This window comes from Pongo pygmaeus, chromosome 4 (genome assembly GCF_028885625.2).
Source record: "Pongo pygmaeus isolate AG05252 chromosome 4, NHGRI_mPonPyg2-v2.0_pri, whole genome shotgun sequence".
Lineage (NCBI taxonomy): Eukaryota > Metazoa > Chordata > Mammalia > Primates > Hominidae > Pongo > Pongo pygmaeus.
The window spans coordinates 94,960,720-94,978,618 of NC_072377.2; the positions used below are offsets into that span (position 1 = coordinate 94,960,720).

General features: G+C 38.4%; 1 protein-coding gene across 5 annotated transcripts in view; it reads left to right on the top strand.

Moving 5' to 3' along the window:
* The window catches only part of ADGRV1 (adhesion G protein-coupled receptor V1), a 593,238-nt gene that overhangs the window by 512,381 nt on the left and 62,958 nt on the right, over window positions 1–17,899 (top strand). For all 5 annotated transcript variants that reach the window (XM_054488480.2, XM_063664978.1, XM_063664980.1 and 2 more), the window contains one exon: window positions 17,544–17,665. In XM_054488480.2, the coding sequence (XP_054344455.1) occupies window positions 17,544–17,665 (122 nt within the window). The remainder of the gene's footprint in view (window positions 1–17,543; window positions 17,666–17,899) is intronic.

A 17,899-nucleotide genomic window follows, 5' to 3' on the forward strand; every position in this document is an offset into this window, starting at 1 on the left:
TGGAACCAACCCACATGTCCATCAATGATAGACTGGATTAAGAAAATGTGGCACATATACACCATGGAATACTATGCAGCCATAAAAAAGGATGAGTTCATATCCTTTGCAAGGACATGGATGAAGCTGGAAACCATCATTCTCAGCAAACTGTCACAAGGACAGAAAAACAAACACCACATGTTCTCACTCATAGGTGGGAATTGAACAATGAGAACACTTGGACACAGGGTGGGGAACATCACACACCGGGGCCTGTCATGAAGTGGGGGGCTGCGGGAGGGATAGCATTAGGAGAAATACCTAATGTAAATGACAAGTTGATGGGTGCAGCAAACCAACATGGCACATGTATACCTGTGTAACAAACCTGCACGTTGTGCACATGTACCCTAGAACTTCAAGTACAGTTAAAAAGAAATATATATATATACACACACACATATATTATAGAAAAAAAAGAAATTTTGCCAATCACCAACCCACTCTATGCCACACAGTTCTCTTTTATCAGCCAATTAGTGCTACTCTGTAATGGATACTTATTTATTATAAGTACTCTTAACTAAGCCATCTCTGTTTCTGAGACATCGTTTGGATTATTTTTGATTGATAAGTCTTAAGCGATCTTTGAAACAGATTCTACTGCCCTGAAGTCTGTGTTTTATACATTCTATCCTCACTGTCTAATCAAGACATGAAAACAACATGGTGTTATCTCACACAACTTTCCTTATGTTCTCTGATCATTTCTCTTTGCCGTCTCTCTTCTTTGCCATTTTTCGTTTCATCTTAGATGAGAAACTAAGTAGCTCATTCTCACCAAAGCCAGCTCTCCCAATTGTGCCTTTCATCTGTTTTTCCTACTCTTGGAACTTGTTTCATTGAATTTTCCACAACTGCCTCACATCTTAAATATTTCTCTCTCCTGTAGGTCTTTCTTGTCCATCTAGAAATATGTATCACTTTACACTGCCTAGAAGAGCTTACTCATAATGCTGCTGCTTTATCAAATTACTGTCCTGCCTCTCTTCTTTCTTTTGCCAACAACTACTCTTGAAGAGTAGTTCATACAAGTTGCCTGTTCTCATAACCTTCTGTTCACTGTTAAGCCTTCAGAGTACCTTGCTTATTCTCTTTCATTCATCACTCATAACGTTGGACACCAAATCCACTGACCACTCTTCTCATCTGCGTATCCTTCAATTCTTCTGTAGAAATCAGTACTGATAACCAGCCTTCCTTGAAAAGTCCATCTTTCTTGGTTTTCACAACACCCTATTCTTTTTACAAGTATTTTCCTGCTAACTCCCAGGTCATAGCCCTTTCTTCTTATGCCTGAAAACTCTGAAGTATATGTATTTTCCAGGGATTGCCTTTGCATTTTTTATATCATAGTGATAATTTTCAAATCTATCAACTTGAGCCTAACTTCTCTCTCCACATATAAGCTCACATTTTCAAATGTCTTTTGGATACATTTGCTTGGGTTTCTCTCTGATCACTTGTCCTCAAGATGTACAGATATTGTCATCAACTTTGCTCCTCTGCCTTATCCTAATTGCTCTGATCCCTGTTATTCTTTCACTCCTTTCTTTTCTTCTTCCTCTTGATACTTTTTCTGGTTTTCCTAACCTAAAAGCTAGGGTAATTTCTTTCACTTCATAGTCATACTCTCAGATGAGTGGCTGTCAAAACTAAGTGATCATCAAAATTGCTTATGCTTTCAAAAATTATGGTTTGATGAGTCTCACTATAGACTTACTAAATTAGAATCTCTGGTGATGAAGTCCCACAGTCTGTATATTTTTAAGCTCTGTTACTCTTCTCTGATTTGAGGGTACTGCTAGAGATTCTGTCTCTACATTTCTGTGCCTACCCCTTTATTACATTACAGGGGCCACTCCTATGCCATTCTCCTACCTCAGGCCTTCATTACTGAGACCACAGCAATCCTTCCCTAACTGGTGTCCCTGCCTCTAGCATTCTCTCCACCAACTTATTTTCTTTCCTATGAGTTTAAGCTATGTGAATATGCCACACCTCTTCTCCGAAATTGAAAATGGCACTCCATTTTTCTGTAAAGTAATTATGTATTGTTTAACCTGGCCCTCAATATCCCTTCATGACCTAGTGCTACAAACATCTCGTTACTCACCTTCATGGGGACCTTTAACACCAGCCAAAAGCAACAACGTACACTAATTGATGCACTTGCTTTTTGCCTCTCTTTATGCTGCTCTCACTGCCTTTGCCTCAATATTTGCATGTTCAAATATGGCCCATCTTCATGGCCCAGCCAAAATCCTTCTTCTTTCCCCAAAGTTCCCTGATAATCATCAATAGGAAGAACTTCTTGTTTTCCCTGAATTTTTATGTAACTTTTATAAATCTCTCTTATAATACTTATCTCCTACCTTTTCTTATAGGGCATATACAAATATATATGTAATATGCACAACTATATAATCTTTTTTTTGTTGTTTTTTGTTTTTTGAGATGGAGTCTCACTCTGTCGCCCAGGCTGGAGTACAGTGCACTCGACTTGATCTTGGCTCACTGCAACCTCCGCCTCCCAAGTTCAAGCGATTCTCCTGCCTCAGCCTCCCAAGTAGCTGGAACTGCAGGCATGCACCACCATGCCCGGCTATTTTTTTTTTTCTTTTTTTTTTTATAGTAGAGATGGGGTTTCACCATGTTAACCAGGCTGGTCTTGCACTCCTGACCTGAGGTGATCCACCTGCCTCGGCCTCCCGAAGTGAATGTATATAATCATTGAGAGCAGATCCAGATGTAGTTCAACTTTTTATCTATCACATTTTATCTAATACATTTTGTTGCTAAAGAAATATATTTCTTGAATAACAAACAGCAGCCAAAGTTTATCTGGAACTGTTCGAAGTGTTCCACTTTTCAACCACTAAATCCTCACAATCCACAAAACCTTATTTGGGAGGCACTAATAGTATATTCAATTTACAGATGAGGAAATTGAGCCTCAGAGCAGTTAAGTAACTAATACAAGGTCACACAGCTAGTGAAGGCCCTCAAGTAGCCTGGTTCCAGAGTCCATGCTTGTAATCATTCTGCCTTTTTTTATGAATAGATTCCACCCAGTCATATTTTTTAACCTCAGTGCATTTTTTAACATTTAATTGGCTGAGGGCTCATATTCAAAAGAGATCTTTTTCTTTTAATTGAATTTGACAGAAGCAAGCTTTAAATTTTATCATACATAGCCTTCAAGAAGGCAAATAATGTGATTTACAATTAGGATTCATCAATTTCAAGGAAGAAGTAGAAATTTGCTTATAGGAAAGATTTAAACGTGTTGAATAGTTACATAAAGCTCTGTTGTACAATTTTATAAAGACTGTAAATCAGAATACTTACAAATTAATAAGTAATTGAAATAAACATTATTTGATTCTTATACTCATTTAATTATACAATCTCCAAGACATGTGATTTCCTTCTCCCCATCTTTTTCCCCCAATGCCAGAGTATTTGCAAATAAATACTTTAATCCATGGTTATATTAAAGCTGCTTTGCTACCATGAAAAAAAATTTTTTTTTACAAACACCTTTCACAAACTTTGTAACTGGACAAACTCCACCAGGTAAAAAAATAAGTGGATGGAAACAAAACAAGAATGTAGCAGATCTGCCTAGCTTATTAAACATGAAATTGAATAGTGGAAATAGCTCCATTTGGGAAGCTTAGGAAGTATAGTGACCAAAAAACTGTATGGCTGCTCATTCATTAGTCTTAAACTATTAATGTCAAACTCATAGTACCCAGAGTTAAATAAGATTCTAATGCTCTTACTCTAAAAAGAAAAATGGAAGCATGTAGTTATGAGCCTGGGGCAAAAAGAAGCTATAATATCTACCATACATTTGCTAATAATATCAGACACACCTGTGAACCTGTTTAACCATTAACAATTTAAACTCTACATTTAAAAAAGAGAAAAAAATCCTAGAATTAAAATATCACAAAAATTAAGGTCTACATGTAATATTGACAAGCAAATACAGAAATAAAATTTGATAGTCTATCATTGGGCACAAATCACTTTGATCAAATTACTTTGATCACTAATATACAAGTATTAGACAGCCTCTTTCTCCCTAGAGTATATACATAGCATTCAATCTGGGACTTGCCTTTTTTTTCTGAACACAATTGTTTCCCTTTTTTTTCTCTGTAAGGGCTTAGTCCAATGTTGCTAGTAAGAATGAGCAATAAGATATTAGTTCACTCCCTTATGCATTAAAATCCCTGCCACACCTGTGGGTATTGTGCCATTGTTTAAATGGGTAATAATAATAAGCCTTTATATAACACAGATATCAAAGAGCTTTGTGGTCAGTCGTTGTTGTACATGCCTAAAAACAGCTCTGCGTGAGTTTTGTATCCATTTGCTTAATTAAAAATATAATTATTTAACAACAGAGAGTAAGTAATATACATACAGCTGTTGGGAAATACCATTATTTCTAAGACCAGACAATACTTTGATAATCTGATAGCTGTTGGGAAAAGAGATGCAGTTAATCACATTAATAGAGAGTCAAAGGATTTAACTCAAGTAGACCTTTTAGAATAGTGATATGGCAAGGGAAGTAAAAAAAAAATCAAATCAAATTTTAAATTTGTATTACAGTTTTGTGTGTGATGGTTAGAGAACCAAATTAAAGAAACAAAGGCAGCTTTGAAGTATGCTGGCATTTATCCGGATTGAGGGTCTACCAGAAAATAGTTCTGGGAACTGACATTTATGATAACTCATTCAAATATTTTCTTGCACAATTAGGGTTATCTTTAGGGTTAATTTTCCTGAGACATCATGCCATGTTTGACTCAAGATTTCAGCATTGAATTTGAGCCTATTAACGCTTAATGAGTGCTAACTGATGTCTTATCAAACTATCTATAAAAGATAACTGGCTATTCATGGCCAAATACGTAGTCATCTAATGTCCAAAAATTATGAAACCATCTAGCCAGATTCAAAATACAGACATAGGCAAGTTTAAAGATGCATCGTACATTTTCATTGTATTACAAAAGTTAAGTGTGTTGGAAAATTGCTGTTAGCTGCCTGAGCATGCCTGTAGCTGAGTTTTGAGCTCCTTAATGGCTGAGAAACTGGTAATGTAGTTAGAAAACTAGGTTAAGCCAGTCTTCAGTCATTAGTTGGCTGACTTCATATTTGTTTTAGAACTCTAATCTTCTAAGAACTTGTTTTCATAATTCCACCTTATGAAACATTTATGAAATGTGTAGAAAATTACTACGATAGCTGTAAACCCAAATGATAATTCCCCTTCCCATAGTTTCAATAATTTTTTTCTTCACTAGAAGAAAACAGAGCACTTAACCTTTTCCTTAAGAATCACAGATCTATTTGATCCCCCTTCAGCAAAATATTTTCTGGCACTTTTGAAGTACATGGTTCAAACAGAATTACTCTAATAATAGTTTTTGCGAGGTCTGTGTGGGTATGTCTCATCTAACTTGGTTATTCTCCTTAGATTCAAGATTATAGCCTGCAAATTGAAAATTATATATAGCTTTTGCAAAGCAAGACCATAATTCTAGGCTTGTACCATTTTTTTTTTCAACCCCAATAAATCACATTCAAAGTAGACCTGACACTGGACTGTCTTTTAGCATCCAGGAGAGCCCTAAGTCAGCTGTTGACAAAGTACTGCGTTTTACATTCCCAGAAAACCTTGAGACTCCACTGAGAATTTACTCACATTCTCCTCTTTAACCATGGAAAATATACTCTAGGCCAATACTGGTTCACTTCTCTGCCTGCAGATCCAGTATGTCACCTGCACAGATCTTTCGACATCATGCTTGTGTCCTTCACATATCAGTAAGGGTCAGGTGTAAATCCATGTCAGAAGGTAGTCGGTGGAACCTCCACTATGGTTATGTTTACTATTCCTACCTTTACCTCTAAAGTACAAGCTACTTAAATTACCTTCTAAAGCAAAAGTTTAAAAATTGTGGGTCACACAGTACATTGATGAGTCCCACTGCCAACATATTTTACATGGAATAGGATGGCATGGGAGAGAGTAGAGTGGATAGGATAGAATAGGATAGGATAGGATAGGATAGGATAGGATAGGGTAGGATAGGATAGGATAGGATAGGATAAAATAAGAATAGAATAGAATAGAATAGAATAGAATAGAATAGAATAGAATAGATCAGAAAGTGTGTCATACATTAACTTGGGTTTCATAAAAGTTTTCTTTCAAGATTGTGTAGTTCACATGTAAAATGCATTTCTCACTGTGGTTTGTGGTCAGAGTTTGAAAGTCAGTATTATAGAGTAAATTTGACTCCTCAATGGCCCTGGAATTGACATATGTCTATGGAAATCTTAGATAAGGTGGATTGTTTCTGGGAAGCATTCAATGCTTGCATCACACTTTTTCTCCCTCCCTCTCTTTTTCCCTCCCATTTAAAAACAATCCCATTGAAGTGTCTCTATGGGAATGTTACTCATAGGCAGCTTTGTTTACAAGCCACAAACTCAAATTTTTTATCAAGCCCCTGCAGCCCAAAAGCAATTCTCTCCCTGCTGTGACATCCACATTTCTCTCTGCACCTTCCCTGCTCTTTAAATAAAGAGTGAAGGAGATAGTGGGGGTACAATTTCTTGTCAATTTTACTTTTAACTGTAGCATGTCTTCTTAGCCAGTCCCATAGGCCTTTTTTTAATTCATTAAACTAGAATCAGAAATTGTCTTTTTTAATTCATTAAACTAGTGCTTGAGAATTATCTCAATGCTTTTGTGAGCTCACATTCTAGGAGAGTATTAAACAATAAACAAATATGTAAATTGTGTTAGGATTCTCCATAGAAACAGAACCAACAAGAGATCACCTGGAGATTGGAGACTGAAGAAGCTGGTGGTGTATTTCAAAAGCCTGAGAGGCAGAGGTGAATGGTGTAGATTTCAGTTTTAGTTTGAAGGCCTGAAAACCGGGAATGCTAACGGCAGAAGAAGGAATGTTCCAGCTCAAGCAGTCAAGCAGAAGAAAGGTGAAGCTAACCTTCCTCCACCTTTTTGGTTCTGTTGAGGCCCTTAAGGTGTTGGGTGATGCCCACTTACATCAGGGAGGGCCATCTGCTTACCCAGTCCACTAATTCAAATGCAAATCTCTTTTGGAAATACTCTCACAGACACACTCAGAAATAATGTCTAATCAGATATCTGGGCTTCCTTTAGCCCAGTCAAGTTGACCCATAAAATTAACCATCATGTAAATCATATAGTAAGTTAGATGTCAGTAAGTGCTATGAAGAAACTAAGTCAGAAAAGAGAGAGTGGGAGGGAAAATAGAAGATGCTGAGAGGTCTTTTTTTTTTTTTTTTTGAGATAAAGTCTTGCTCTGTCGCTCAGGCTGGAGCGCAGTGGCGCAATCTCGGCTCACTGCCACCTCTGCCTCCCAGGTTCAAGCGATTTCCTGCCTCAGCCTTCCAAATAGCTGGGATTACAGGTGCCTGCCACCAGGCCAGCTAATTTTTGTATTTTTTAGCAGAGATGGGGTTTCACCATGTTGGCCAAGCTGGTCTCAAACTCCTGACCTCAGATGACCCACCCACCTCAGCCTCCTAAAGTGCTGGGATCACAGGTGTGAGCCACCACGCCCGGCCCAAGAGGTCCATTTTAAGTTGGTTAGTCAGGAAGTTTTTGGTGACAGTTTGAATGTGATAGAACTTCAGGTCTGCATGCTGAAAACAATCCTCCTCAAAGCCTAGGCTTGCACCTGATTACATCAGGATAAACAAAAGGGTTCTATAGCCAAACAAGTATGGGAGATTCTGGTATATATATAAAAAACTTAAACATGTTTCTTTACTATGTGATACTTTAGAACTTCAAATCTACAAAGGAAGAAATAGAGTGAGACAAGATGAGAAGCAGCAAGGTAATGGGAATGGAGGGAAACTTAGGGGTGGAGTAAGAAAAATAAAGTTGGAAAACTATAGAAGATGAGAGATGAAGTCAATTAAATAGGGCCATGGTAGCTCTTTGAAAAATATTACCCATATCAGAACAATACAAGCAACAATTGCAGGGTATCTATAGCCATGTGCTCTTTTCCTAAGGTGACTAAACTGATGGTGGTGAGAATTAGGATGATAGTAGCTGGTGCTTATTGAACATGTGCCTGATGCCTGGCCTTGTGCTGAGTGCTTTGTGTGCATGGTTTCCCTCTCTGGAGGGCAGATCCACGCAGGTAGAGGCTGCCTCTGCCTTGGCTCATCTCTTTACTTCCAGCACTTAGCGCAGTAGGTGTTCAATAGGAACATGGAATTTGTCTTATCAGCATTAACTAATACTTACCAAATTGATGCATGAATTATTAAAATTTCTACAATTATCCTTTATTTTTTATCAGGACTTAATGGCACAGAGAAGTTAAGGAGTTTGGCTGAGGCCCACCCAACAGGCTCAAAAGTGGTAGAATTGGAAGCCAGATGCAGATCTGTCTATCCCTCGAGTTCATCCTCATTCAGAATATTGCCACAGAGCATTTATTTTCCTCCATGGATCATATCTTAAAGGACTAGTGTACCTTAGACCCACTGCTGCAAAGCAAATTAACTTTTCCCGGAAATGCATTCTCTTCATTCTTGTACTTTCAAAGTCCAGGGCTTCTCTAAAAAGAAATTCAAGCTTTCAGATGAAAAGAGCAGCAGTAAAAAGCAGGATCATATCGACAAGTCACATCAACAATTCTTTTATTGAACAAACATTAAATGACTTACTTATGCCAGACCATGTGCTAGGCACTGGGAATACAAAGATAAATAATATAGACTGAGTTAGTGCACTTAATAACCTCTAATGAAAGAGATAGGCACATAACAAGTAATGACAAAGAGCTACAGGCATGAAGAAATACAATGTGCTCAGGGTGCCTGGAAGACTAGAGAGCATTCACTGGGAAGCAGGCAGGGACTGGTGGTGAGGTTTATCTTTTATGATATGGGAGGCAGTTAAAGGATTTTTAGCCTTTAAATGGCATGATCATATATGAAAATACATATAAACATGAACTTTTATGTATACATATGTGTGTATCACGTGTATACATACATAACTTTTTTTTTTTTGAGACAGAGTCTCACTCTGTCACCCAGGGTGGAGTGCAGTGGTATGATCTCTGCTCACTGCAACCTCAGCCTCCCAGGTTCAAGCAATTCTCCTGCCTCAGCCTTCTGAGTAGCTGGGATTACAGGCGTGCGCCGCCACACCCAGCTAATTTTTGTATTTTTAGTAGAGATAGGGTTTCGCCATGTTGGCCAGGATGGTCTCAAGCTCCTGGCCTCCGGTGATCTGCCGTCCTCAGCCTTCCAAAGTGCTGGGATTGTAGGCATGAGCCACTGCACCCAGCCGTAATTTTTTAAAAGATGTTTCTCTGGGCCGGGCACAGTGTCGCACGCCTGTAAACCCAGCACTTTGGGAGGCTGAGGCGGGCAGATCACCTGAGGTCAGGAGTTTGAGACCAGCCTGGCCAACATGATAAAACCCCATCTCTACTAAAAACACAAAAATTAGCTGGGCGTGGTGGTGGGCACCTGTAATCCCAGCTAATCGGGAGACTGAGGCAGGAGAAATGCTTGAACCCGGGAGGCAGATGTTGCAGTGAGCAAAGATCAGGCCACTGCACTCCAGCCTAGGCAACAGAGTGAGAGTCCATATATATATATATATATATATATATATATATATATATATATATATATATATATATATATAAAAGATGTTTCTCTGGCCATAATAGGAGTAGGAGGGATGAATTGGAACAGACAGCTCTACCTACGAAGCTGTCAAAATAGGCTCACTAAAAGAGATGAAGTCCTCAGGAAAGACAATGTTCTAGGAAGGATTGTAGAGGACAAATTTCAGAGCAACTTAGAAGATAAAATAGACAAAGTATGTTGACTAATTTGATGCAGCGTATGAAGGAAAATGGGGCATCAGGGTAAATCGGTGCGAATGGTGATACCAGTACTCAGGAGGAGGAAAAAGTGTGATGAGAAGAGGGATACTAAATTCAGCTGTGGAGGAACTCTGTTTGAAGTGGTTTGGGGATCTCTAGGCCTGGAGCTTAAGACAAGTGAAGATGCAGATTCAGAAAGAGTTGGCCCTAATGTGCTTGGAGGAAGGTAACATTGGAGATTATGAATTTAGGAAGGATATCTTAATAAAATGAAGAACCTGGCATATAATAAGTGTTGATACAGTCTAGCCTGCTGCAACAAACATTTGCAACTGTATCTGGAGACAGAGGCCAAAGGACCTAGAGTGAGTTTCTCATTATCTGAATGGGTTTTCAAGAGCTCTTTTGGAAGTGAGTTGGAGAACTGCTGAAAAGAAAAGGAAATTCTAAAATTAGATCTGCGTGTAGAACTAATGACCAAGGGTTAGGAATGCCAGCTACCCAAATGAGGTGGAGGGTGTTTCTTTGAAAAATTTGCAAACCCAGTATTTTTTTTTTTTTTACACGGGGTCTCACTCTGTCACCCAGGCTGGAGTGCAGTGGCACAGTCAGCTCACTGAAACCTCCACCTCCCAGGCTCAAGAGAGCCTCCTACCTCAGCCTCCTGAGTAGCTGAGACTACAGGCATGCGCTTCCACACTTGGCTAATTTTTGTAGTTTTTGTAAAGACAGGGTTTTGCCATGTTGCCCAGGCTGACCCCAATCTTTAACTTTGTTGTTCACTCTCCCATGCATAGTATCCTCATGATGATTTTGGCAGTTCTGTGAAATATGTGCCTTATTGCCTTCCTGTATGACCCTCAGTTTATTTGCTGAGAACAGTGGTGGCTGACTGCTGCGGAACTGGTGTTAATCCTTGTCAGGAAACCTCAAGGACACCAATATTTTCTCACCAAGAAAATATTCAGATCATGGAAACATCCTTGTCTCTAAGTATCTCTGAATTTCAGAAAAAAGACCTATGTTTTAGAAATAAAGCTCTTTGATACCCTTTTGTTTCAATTTATCTTTCTAATTTAAAAATAATGTGTGCCTACTGTTGGAAATAGATCCATTTAATATCTTTCTATTTAATTTTTTTTTTTTTTTGAAATAGAGTTTCACTCTTGTTGCCCAGGCTGGAATGCAATGGTGCAATCTTGGCTAACTACAACCTCCACCTCCCAGGTTTGTGTGATGCTCCTGCCTCAGCCTCCCGAGTAGCCACCATGCCTGGCTAATTTTTGTATTTTTAATAGAGGTAGGATTTCACCACATTGACCAGGCTCGTCTGAAACTCCTGACCTCAGGTGATCCCCCCGCCTCGGCCTCCCAAAGTGCTGGAATTACAGGCATGAGCCACTGCGCTTGGCCAATATCTTAAATCCACATTTTTTCACAGTTGTGTTCCATGTTTTACATTGATGGGTTTGTTTTAGTAGCACATTCCAAATTGTTAGAATCAGAAGGTCAGTGAGGTAAAATTAAAACAAGTACTTTGGAAGATTGTAAACATAGAATAAATTTCAGCTTCATGTAAATGGAGTGTGATTTCCATAATAAAACCATTATTGTTGTCACTGGTGCATAGCAATAAAGCCAAGGCTGCAGTTACAAAGAAAACAGATAATACAACACCATACTTTCTTTAAAAATGGCAGTTAAATTCAAGGAAATAATATTTTTCACTAAAAATAAAGAGATGTGATGTAATCTCAGTGGAATCTACTAACTCCCATGAGTAGACTTTCTTAATGATAGTAGCACTAATTGACATATCTACTTGCTGGTTTGTTGTTTGTTGTTGTTGTTTGTTTTGTTTTCTTTGCCTTTCCAGAAGTAATTTCTTTCACTAAAACCTTTTCAAACTATTTTGGTGTTCACATTCGTGACTCCTTGTTAATTTAAGTATGTAAATTAAGTACTGTGATGATTTGATTTTTTTTTTCTCCCTGCAGTGGAACTTCATCTTGACACAGCCTGAGTTACTTGGCATAGTCTTTTTTCTTTTTTCTTAATTGTAGTAAAATATACATAACAAAATTTAGCATCTTAAACCATTTTTTAAGTGTACTCTTCAGTGTCACATAAGTACACTGACAATGTTGTGCAGCTGTCACCACTATCCATGTTTCCAGAACTTTTTCATCACTCCAAACAGAAACTCTATATCCATTAAACAATAACTCACTATTCTGCACTCCTCCCAGCCCCTGGTAACTTCTGTTCTACTTTCTGCCTCTGAATTTTCCTATTCTAGCCACCTCATGTAAATGGAATTGTTATTTGTCCTTTCATGTCTGGCTTGTTTCACATAACATTTTCAAGGGTCATCCATGGTATAGCATACATTATAATTTTATTCCTTTTTAAGCTTCAGTATCTCAGTCTGTTTAGGCTGTTACAGAATACCCTAAACCAGGTAGCTTACAAACAGCAAAAATGTATTTCTTACAGTTCTGGAGGCAGAGAAGTCCAAGATCAAGGTGCCAGCAGATTCAGTGTCTGGCAAGGGCCCAGATTTCTGGTCCATAGATGAGGCCTTCTTGGTGTGTCCTCACATGGTGGAAAGGGCAGGACAGCAGCCTGGGGCCTCTTTTATAGGTGCACTGATCCCATTCATGAGGGCTCTCACAACCTAATCACCTCCAAGCAGTCCAACCTTCTAATTTTATCATTGGTGATTAGGTTTCAACATATAAAGTTTGGGGGGACACAAACATTCAGAACATGGCACTGAGTGATATCACATTATATGCAAATAGTGTATTTTATATATCTATTCATCTGTTGATGGACATTTGGGTTGTTTCCACCTTTTGGCTATTGTGATACTGCCATGAATATTGGTGTGCAAATATCCATTTGAGTACCTGTGCCTTCACTTTTTTTGAATATATACCTACAAGTGGAATTGTTGGATCGTATGGTAACTCTGTGTTTAACATCTTGAGGTTCTACCAAAGTGTTTTCCACAGCAGTTGTGCCATTTTACATCTCTATCAGTCATTCACAAGGGTTCCAATTGCTAAATATCCTCACCAACACTTACTATTTCTTGGTTTTTTGATAGTAATCATCCTAGTGGGTATGAAGTGGTATGACTGTGGTTTTGATCTTCGTTTCCCTAATGACTAGTGATCCTGAGCATCTTTTCATGTGATTATTGGCCATTTGTATATCTTCTCAAAAGAAATGTCCTTTGTCCATGTTTCAAATGGATTGAATGGGTATTTTGTTGTTAAGTTGTAGGAGTCCTTTATTCTATATAGCACAGTCTTATATAGATACTCATTTCTTGGGTGCAACACCGTGTTTTTAAGGCCTCCTTTTATTGAGAACATTGAAATGATTCTGTTTTATCTTCACTAATTCACTCCTAAACACAAGTTGTTTCCAATATTACCAATTACAAATGCTTTCTTTGGTAAATATTGAATTATAGACAGCAGAGAAGTTATTAGTAGTTCATCAAATGCGAAATGACAGCCTAGGAAGTATAAAACCAAAGTGATTTTCAATTGAATGGAGCACTGTTTTTCAATTTGCCAAATGGAATTTATAGTCACTGTTTAACAACAACATGCCCCCCAACCAAATTTCATCACCATCACCCCCTCCCAATACCTCTTTCCTTTTGACTTAGGCCCTAAAGAGGGTTAAAGGTGCCTCCTCAGAGGTAGATTAACCATAAAGCTAATGTAGCTTAAGTTTCAGGTCCTTTTACCAGCCTTGGCCCCTTCCAAGATCCTGCACCTAATTATGATTTTGTAATTTTTGTTTTTTAAAGAAGCCTCCCTAATATAAGCTTCGGGCCCACAAAATCCGGATGTGCCTCTGGATATGTTTCTTCTATCTGAAATCATCATCCTAATCATTGTTGTATTTCTGGAAGGCAAGCCTGGGATCTATTAAGTATGCTGAGTTATTTATGACTAGCTTTTTCCTTATGGAGTTTCTAGTCTGGAGTGCCAAACTACTATACTTTTCTGCAGAATTCCAGGAAAATATAAGCCATGGACATTCTCATGAGCCCCAGTGTGCTCCCTTAGCTTCTCCACTAAGCTCTGTCAGCACACACCACTTGCTTTGCTCTAAGCACTTAGATGAACATGCAGGCCAACCTTGAAAATTGGTTCCTAGTTGTTCATACAGAATGTGCATGTCCCTTTGTACTCCGCCCAGAGCCATAAATAGAATTTTGTTCTTACACAGTGGAAGAAAAGAATGCAGTTGCCAGACTTGATACCAAATCTTTGAAAATTTTATGAGCACAGCTTAGGGGTTTTCTAAATATTAGGGCATCTTGTCAGAAGTAAAAATGAGCCTTCTGGCCCTTTATCAAATTATATTATTTCATTAAATAAAAATGAATTTTTCTAAAAATTAAATAAATCTTAATATATATTTTCTTGTCTTGCTGCAAAGCATTAGTGACAAAGAAATTATTCATCTATATAAATCTTCTTGTATTAGCCTTACTTTCCCTGTACAGTTATAATAATTTTGACAATTTGTATATATTGTGATGAAGGGTATATATCAGCATGGTCCCTTCTAAAGCGTTAATTCTCTCAAAAAAAAAAAAAAAGTGTTCAGGTTCCCTCTTTCTCCTCACCACTTCCCGTCTCCCTCTTTGCCTCCTCTCCTTGTTCTTTCTTTTTCCTCCCTTTCCCGAACAATTCCATCTACAGCCACCAGTTAGTACAGAGCAAGGTGTGCATCTGCAGGAAGGGGCCCAAGCCTCGGTGTCAGAAGCCAATCATTGTGAGGAAGGAATCCATGTGAGGGGTGCAGTGCTGCCCAGCAGGAATTGTGGGACGCTGAGTGAGTTTGGGAGGCCACCTGAGCGATGGAATGGATAACAGCAATAGGAAGTTGGTTACATGCAGGGGAGTGGATCGAATCAGTAGATATATTAAGAATAATAAGCAATAGCGGGGTGCGGTGGCTCACGCCTATAATCCCAGCATTTCGAGAGGCCGAGGTGGGCAGATCGCCTGAGTCCAGGAGTTCAAGAATAATGAGAAGTAGATCTCTTACCAACACAGAAGAGTTACAAATATGGAAAGGGAGAAAACTGGAATTAACCCTGTGATGTTGGGTTGGAATTAGAAGCATTGAAATGAACTAATGAATTTCATTATATAGAGATAGATAGAGTAAAACAGATCTAAATGTGTTTGTGTGTGCATATGCATGTGTATCCTCTATCTACTGAGAGAGCTTAGGAGCAGCAACAGCAGTGACCATACTTAGCCCCAGATCACAGTTTCTAAATACCATTCTCCCCTAAAAGAAACCAGGACTGGGGCAGAGAACATTTGAAACATCTTGGGCCAAAAAGCAAACAACTGCTAGTAGAATGATGAGGATATAACCAAAGGCACGGAAACCATTTTGAAAGGGCTCCCGCTAGGGACAACTTGGCATCTAAATAAACAATGATAGTGGCCGGGTACCATGGCTTATACCAGTAATCCCAGCACTTTGGGAGGCCAAGGCATGTGGATCGCTTGAGCCCGGAAGTTCAAGACCAGCCAGGGCAACATGGCGAAACCCCATCTATACAAAAAGTACAAAAATTAGGTGGGTGTGGTGGCATGTGCTTGTAGTTTCAGCTACTTGGGAGGCTGAGAGGTGGCAGGATGGCTTGAGCCCAGGAGGTCAAGCCTGCAGTGAGCTGTGACAACACCACCGCACTCCAGTCTGGGAAATGGAGAAAGACTTTGTATGACCCTATGTGAAAGAAAAGGAGAGGAAAAAGAAAAGAGAAAGAAAACAAAAAAGGAAAGAAGGAAGCAGGGAGGGAGGAAGGAAGGACGGAAGGAAGGAAGGGAAAAAGAAAGAATAATGGATAATATGCTAAATAAGCAGGAATATATTAGTCTACATTAGAAGATAAATAAGTGGATAAATCAAACATTTGATAAGGAAAAAGATATTTACATAGTTTCAAAGAAATGCCACATATAAAACTTCTTAATTACACAGGGGAAAATGCTAACTTTACAGTGAAGAATTTGTGCAGCCACCATCTTAATCAAGTAACCAAAATGAACATCTTCAGTAATGGGACAAACTGAGTTCTTGCACCACCTTATAGAATGCTGTAAGATGAACTCAGCATCCCTTCTGTGATTTCTAACAGCTTATAATCTAAATCTAATCATGAGAAAAATCAAATAAACTCAAATTTAAGGACACTGCAAGAAAAACTGGCTGGTAATCATCAAAAGTGTCAGGGTTACAAAAGTCAAGGACACACAGAAGACCCATTTGGGATTAAGAATCTACAGAGACATGTCAACTATACAAGACTGGATCTCTGGATCTCCCTGCTAAAAAGGAAATTACTGATATACTAAAATGGAATCTGAGAATGATAGTACTATATCAGTGTTAATTTCCTGATTTGATGGCATCATGTTTATGTAGGAAAATATCTTTGTAGAAAATACACATTATTCAGAGGGTAATGGGGGATCAGATTGACAATTTTCAATTGATTCAGGAAAAAGAAAAACTTTCTCATTGTACTCTACTTGCACCTCTTTTGTATGTTTGAGATTGTTTCCAAATAAAATTAAATTTGAAAATTGCTAAAGTTGTAAGCAACTGTTTAAATTTCCATAGTGGACGAGGATTTTAGGTGTTAATTGATGGTAGTGGGTAAAGAAGGGCTTTGAAGTCTGTCATGAAAGTTGTCAGTGGTGTGGTCTACCCTGATGTCTTTCAACAGCTTGAAAATGTGTTTATTTGTGGCTGCAGAGATCCGATTCACTTTCTAAATCTTATATAACTTGTCATTTAAATATTAAGATCACCTCTATATGGTTATTATTCTAAAACTCAGATAGCAAAGAAAACTCAAAATAGACAAGTGGAAAGGGTAATAAAGTCCCTTGGCCCTGAGAAAATCTATTCTGAAAACGTCTGAAACAAACTGCATTAGAACATGTGTAGAATAAGCTTAGTTGATCATTATGAATCAGTCACTTCATCTTTGCTCTTAAACTTACCAATAAATTTTGGTGTCTTCTCAGTCAGAAAAAGGATGTGAGTATAGGTTTTTCCAACACGTGTGCGCACGCACACACACACACGCACACAATGTTATATAATTTCTGTTCTTAAGTGCCTGGTTGGAATGTGCTCATTTCGGGAGCACACTACTGCCTGCCATTTTCTGGTGGAACACTCTTTTAAGGAGGTTTCTACAAATCCATTGTTGCTTTGTGGTACTTTCTGAACAGTCCAGCAGGTGGTAGCCTAGGAGAGGAACAGTTCTCATCCTCCCCCATCCATCCCTGGGCCTACCAGCAGCCCCATTTGCAAAACAGAATGTGGACTCAGCAATGTGCCTTCTCTCCTCTTGGCATAAGAATGGGATTTCCAAGGTTGTTCTCTCAAAATGGGCACTTAGAATACCACAGAAAGAAGCCAAAAATAACTTTGTGTATACATGTGACTGTGCAGTATTCTGAAACTCAAAAATTCTTTTTTTTTTATTTCTAGAAATTCCACTGATTTTATATCTCTTTGCTCTGATTTCTGTGACATGGCTTTGGGGAGGACTACACATGGCCTACAGACACTTCTGGATGTTGGTTCTCTTTGTCATTTTCAACAGTCTGCAGGTAAGCCTTACAATTTGGTTAGTGACAACATACATTTATCTTAATGAACACAAGGCATAGAATTTCAATATTAAAGAGTCAAGCATCCACACACAGGTGAATTTGTGTACACAATAACATCATATAGAGTTGTAAAATAAAATGATAGAAGCCTAAATCTTTAACATTTGAAATATGACTGGGATTCTAACTTGCTCATTATACAGTTAGGGAAGACAAAATATTTATTCTCCT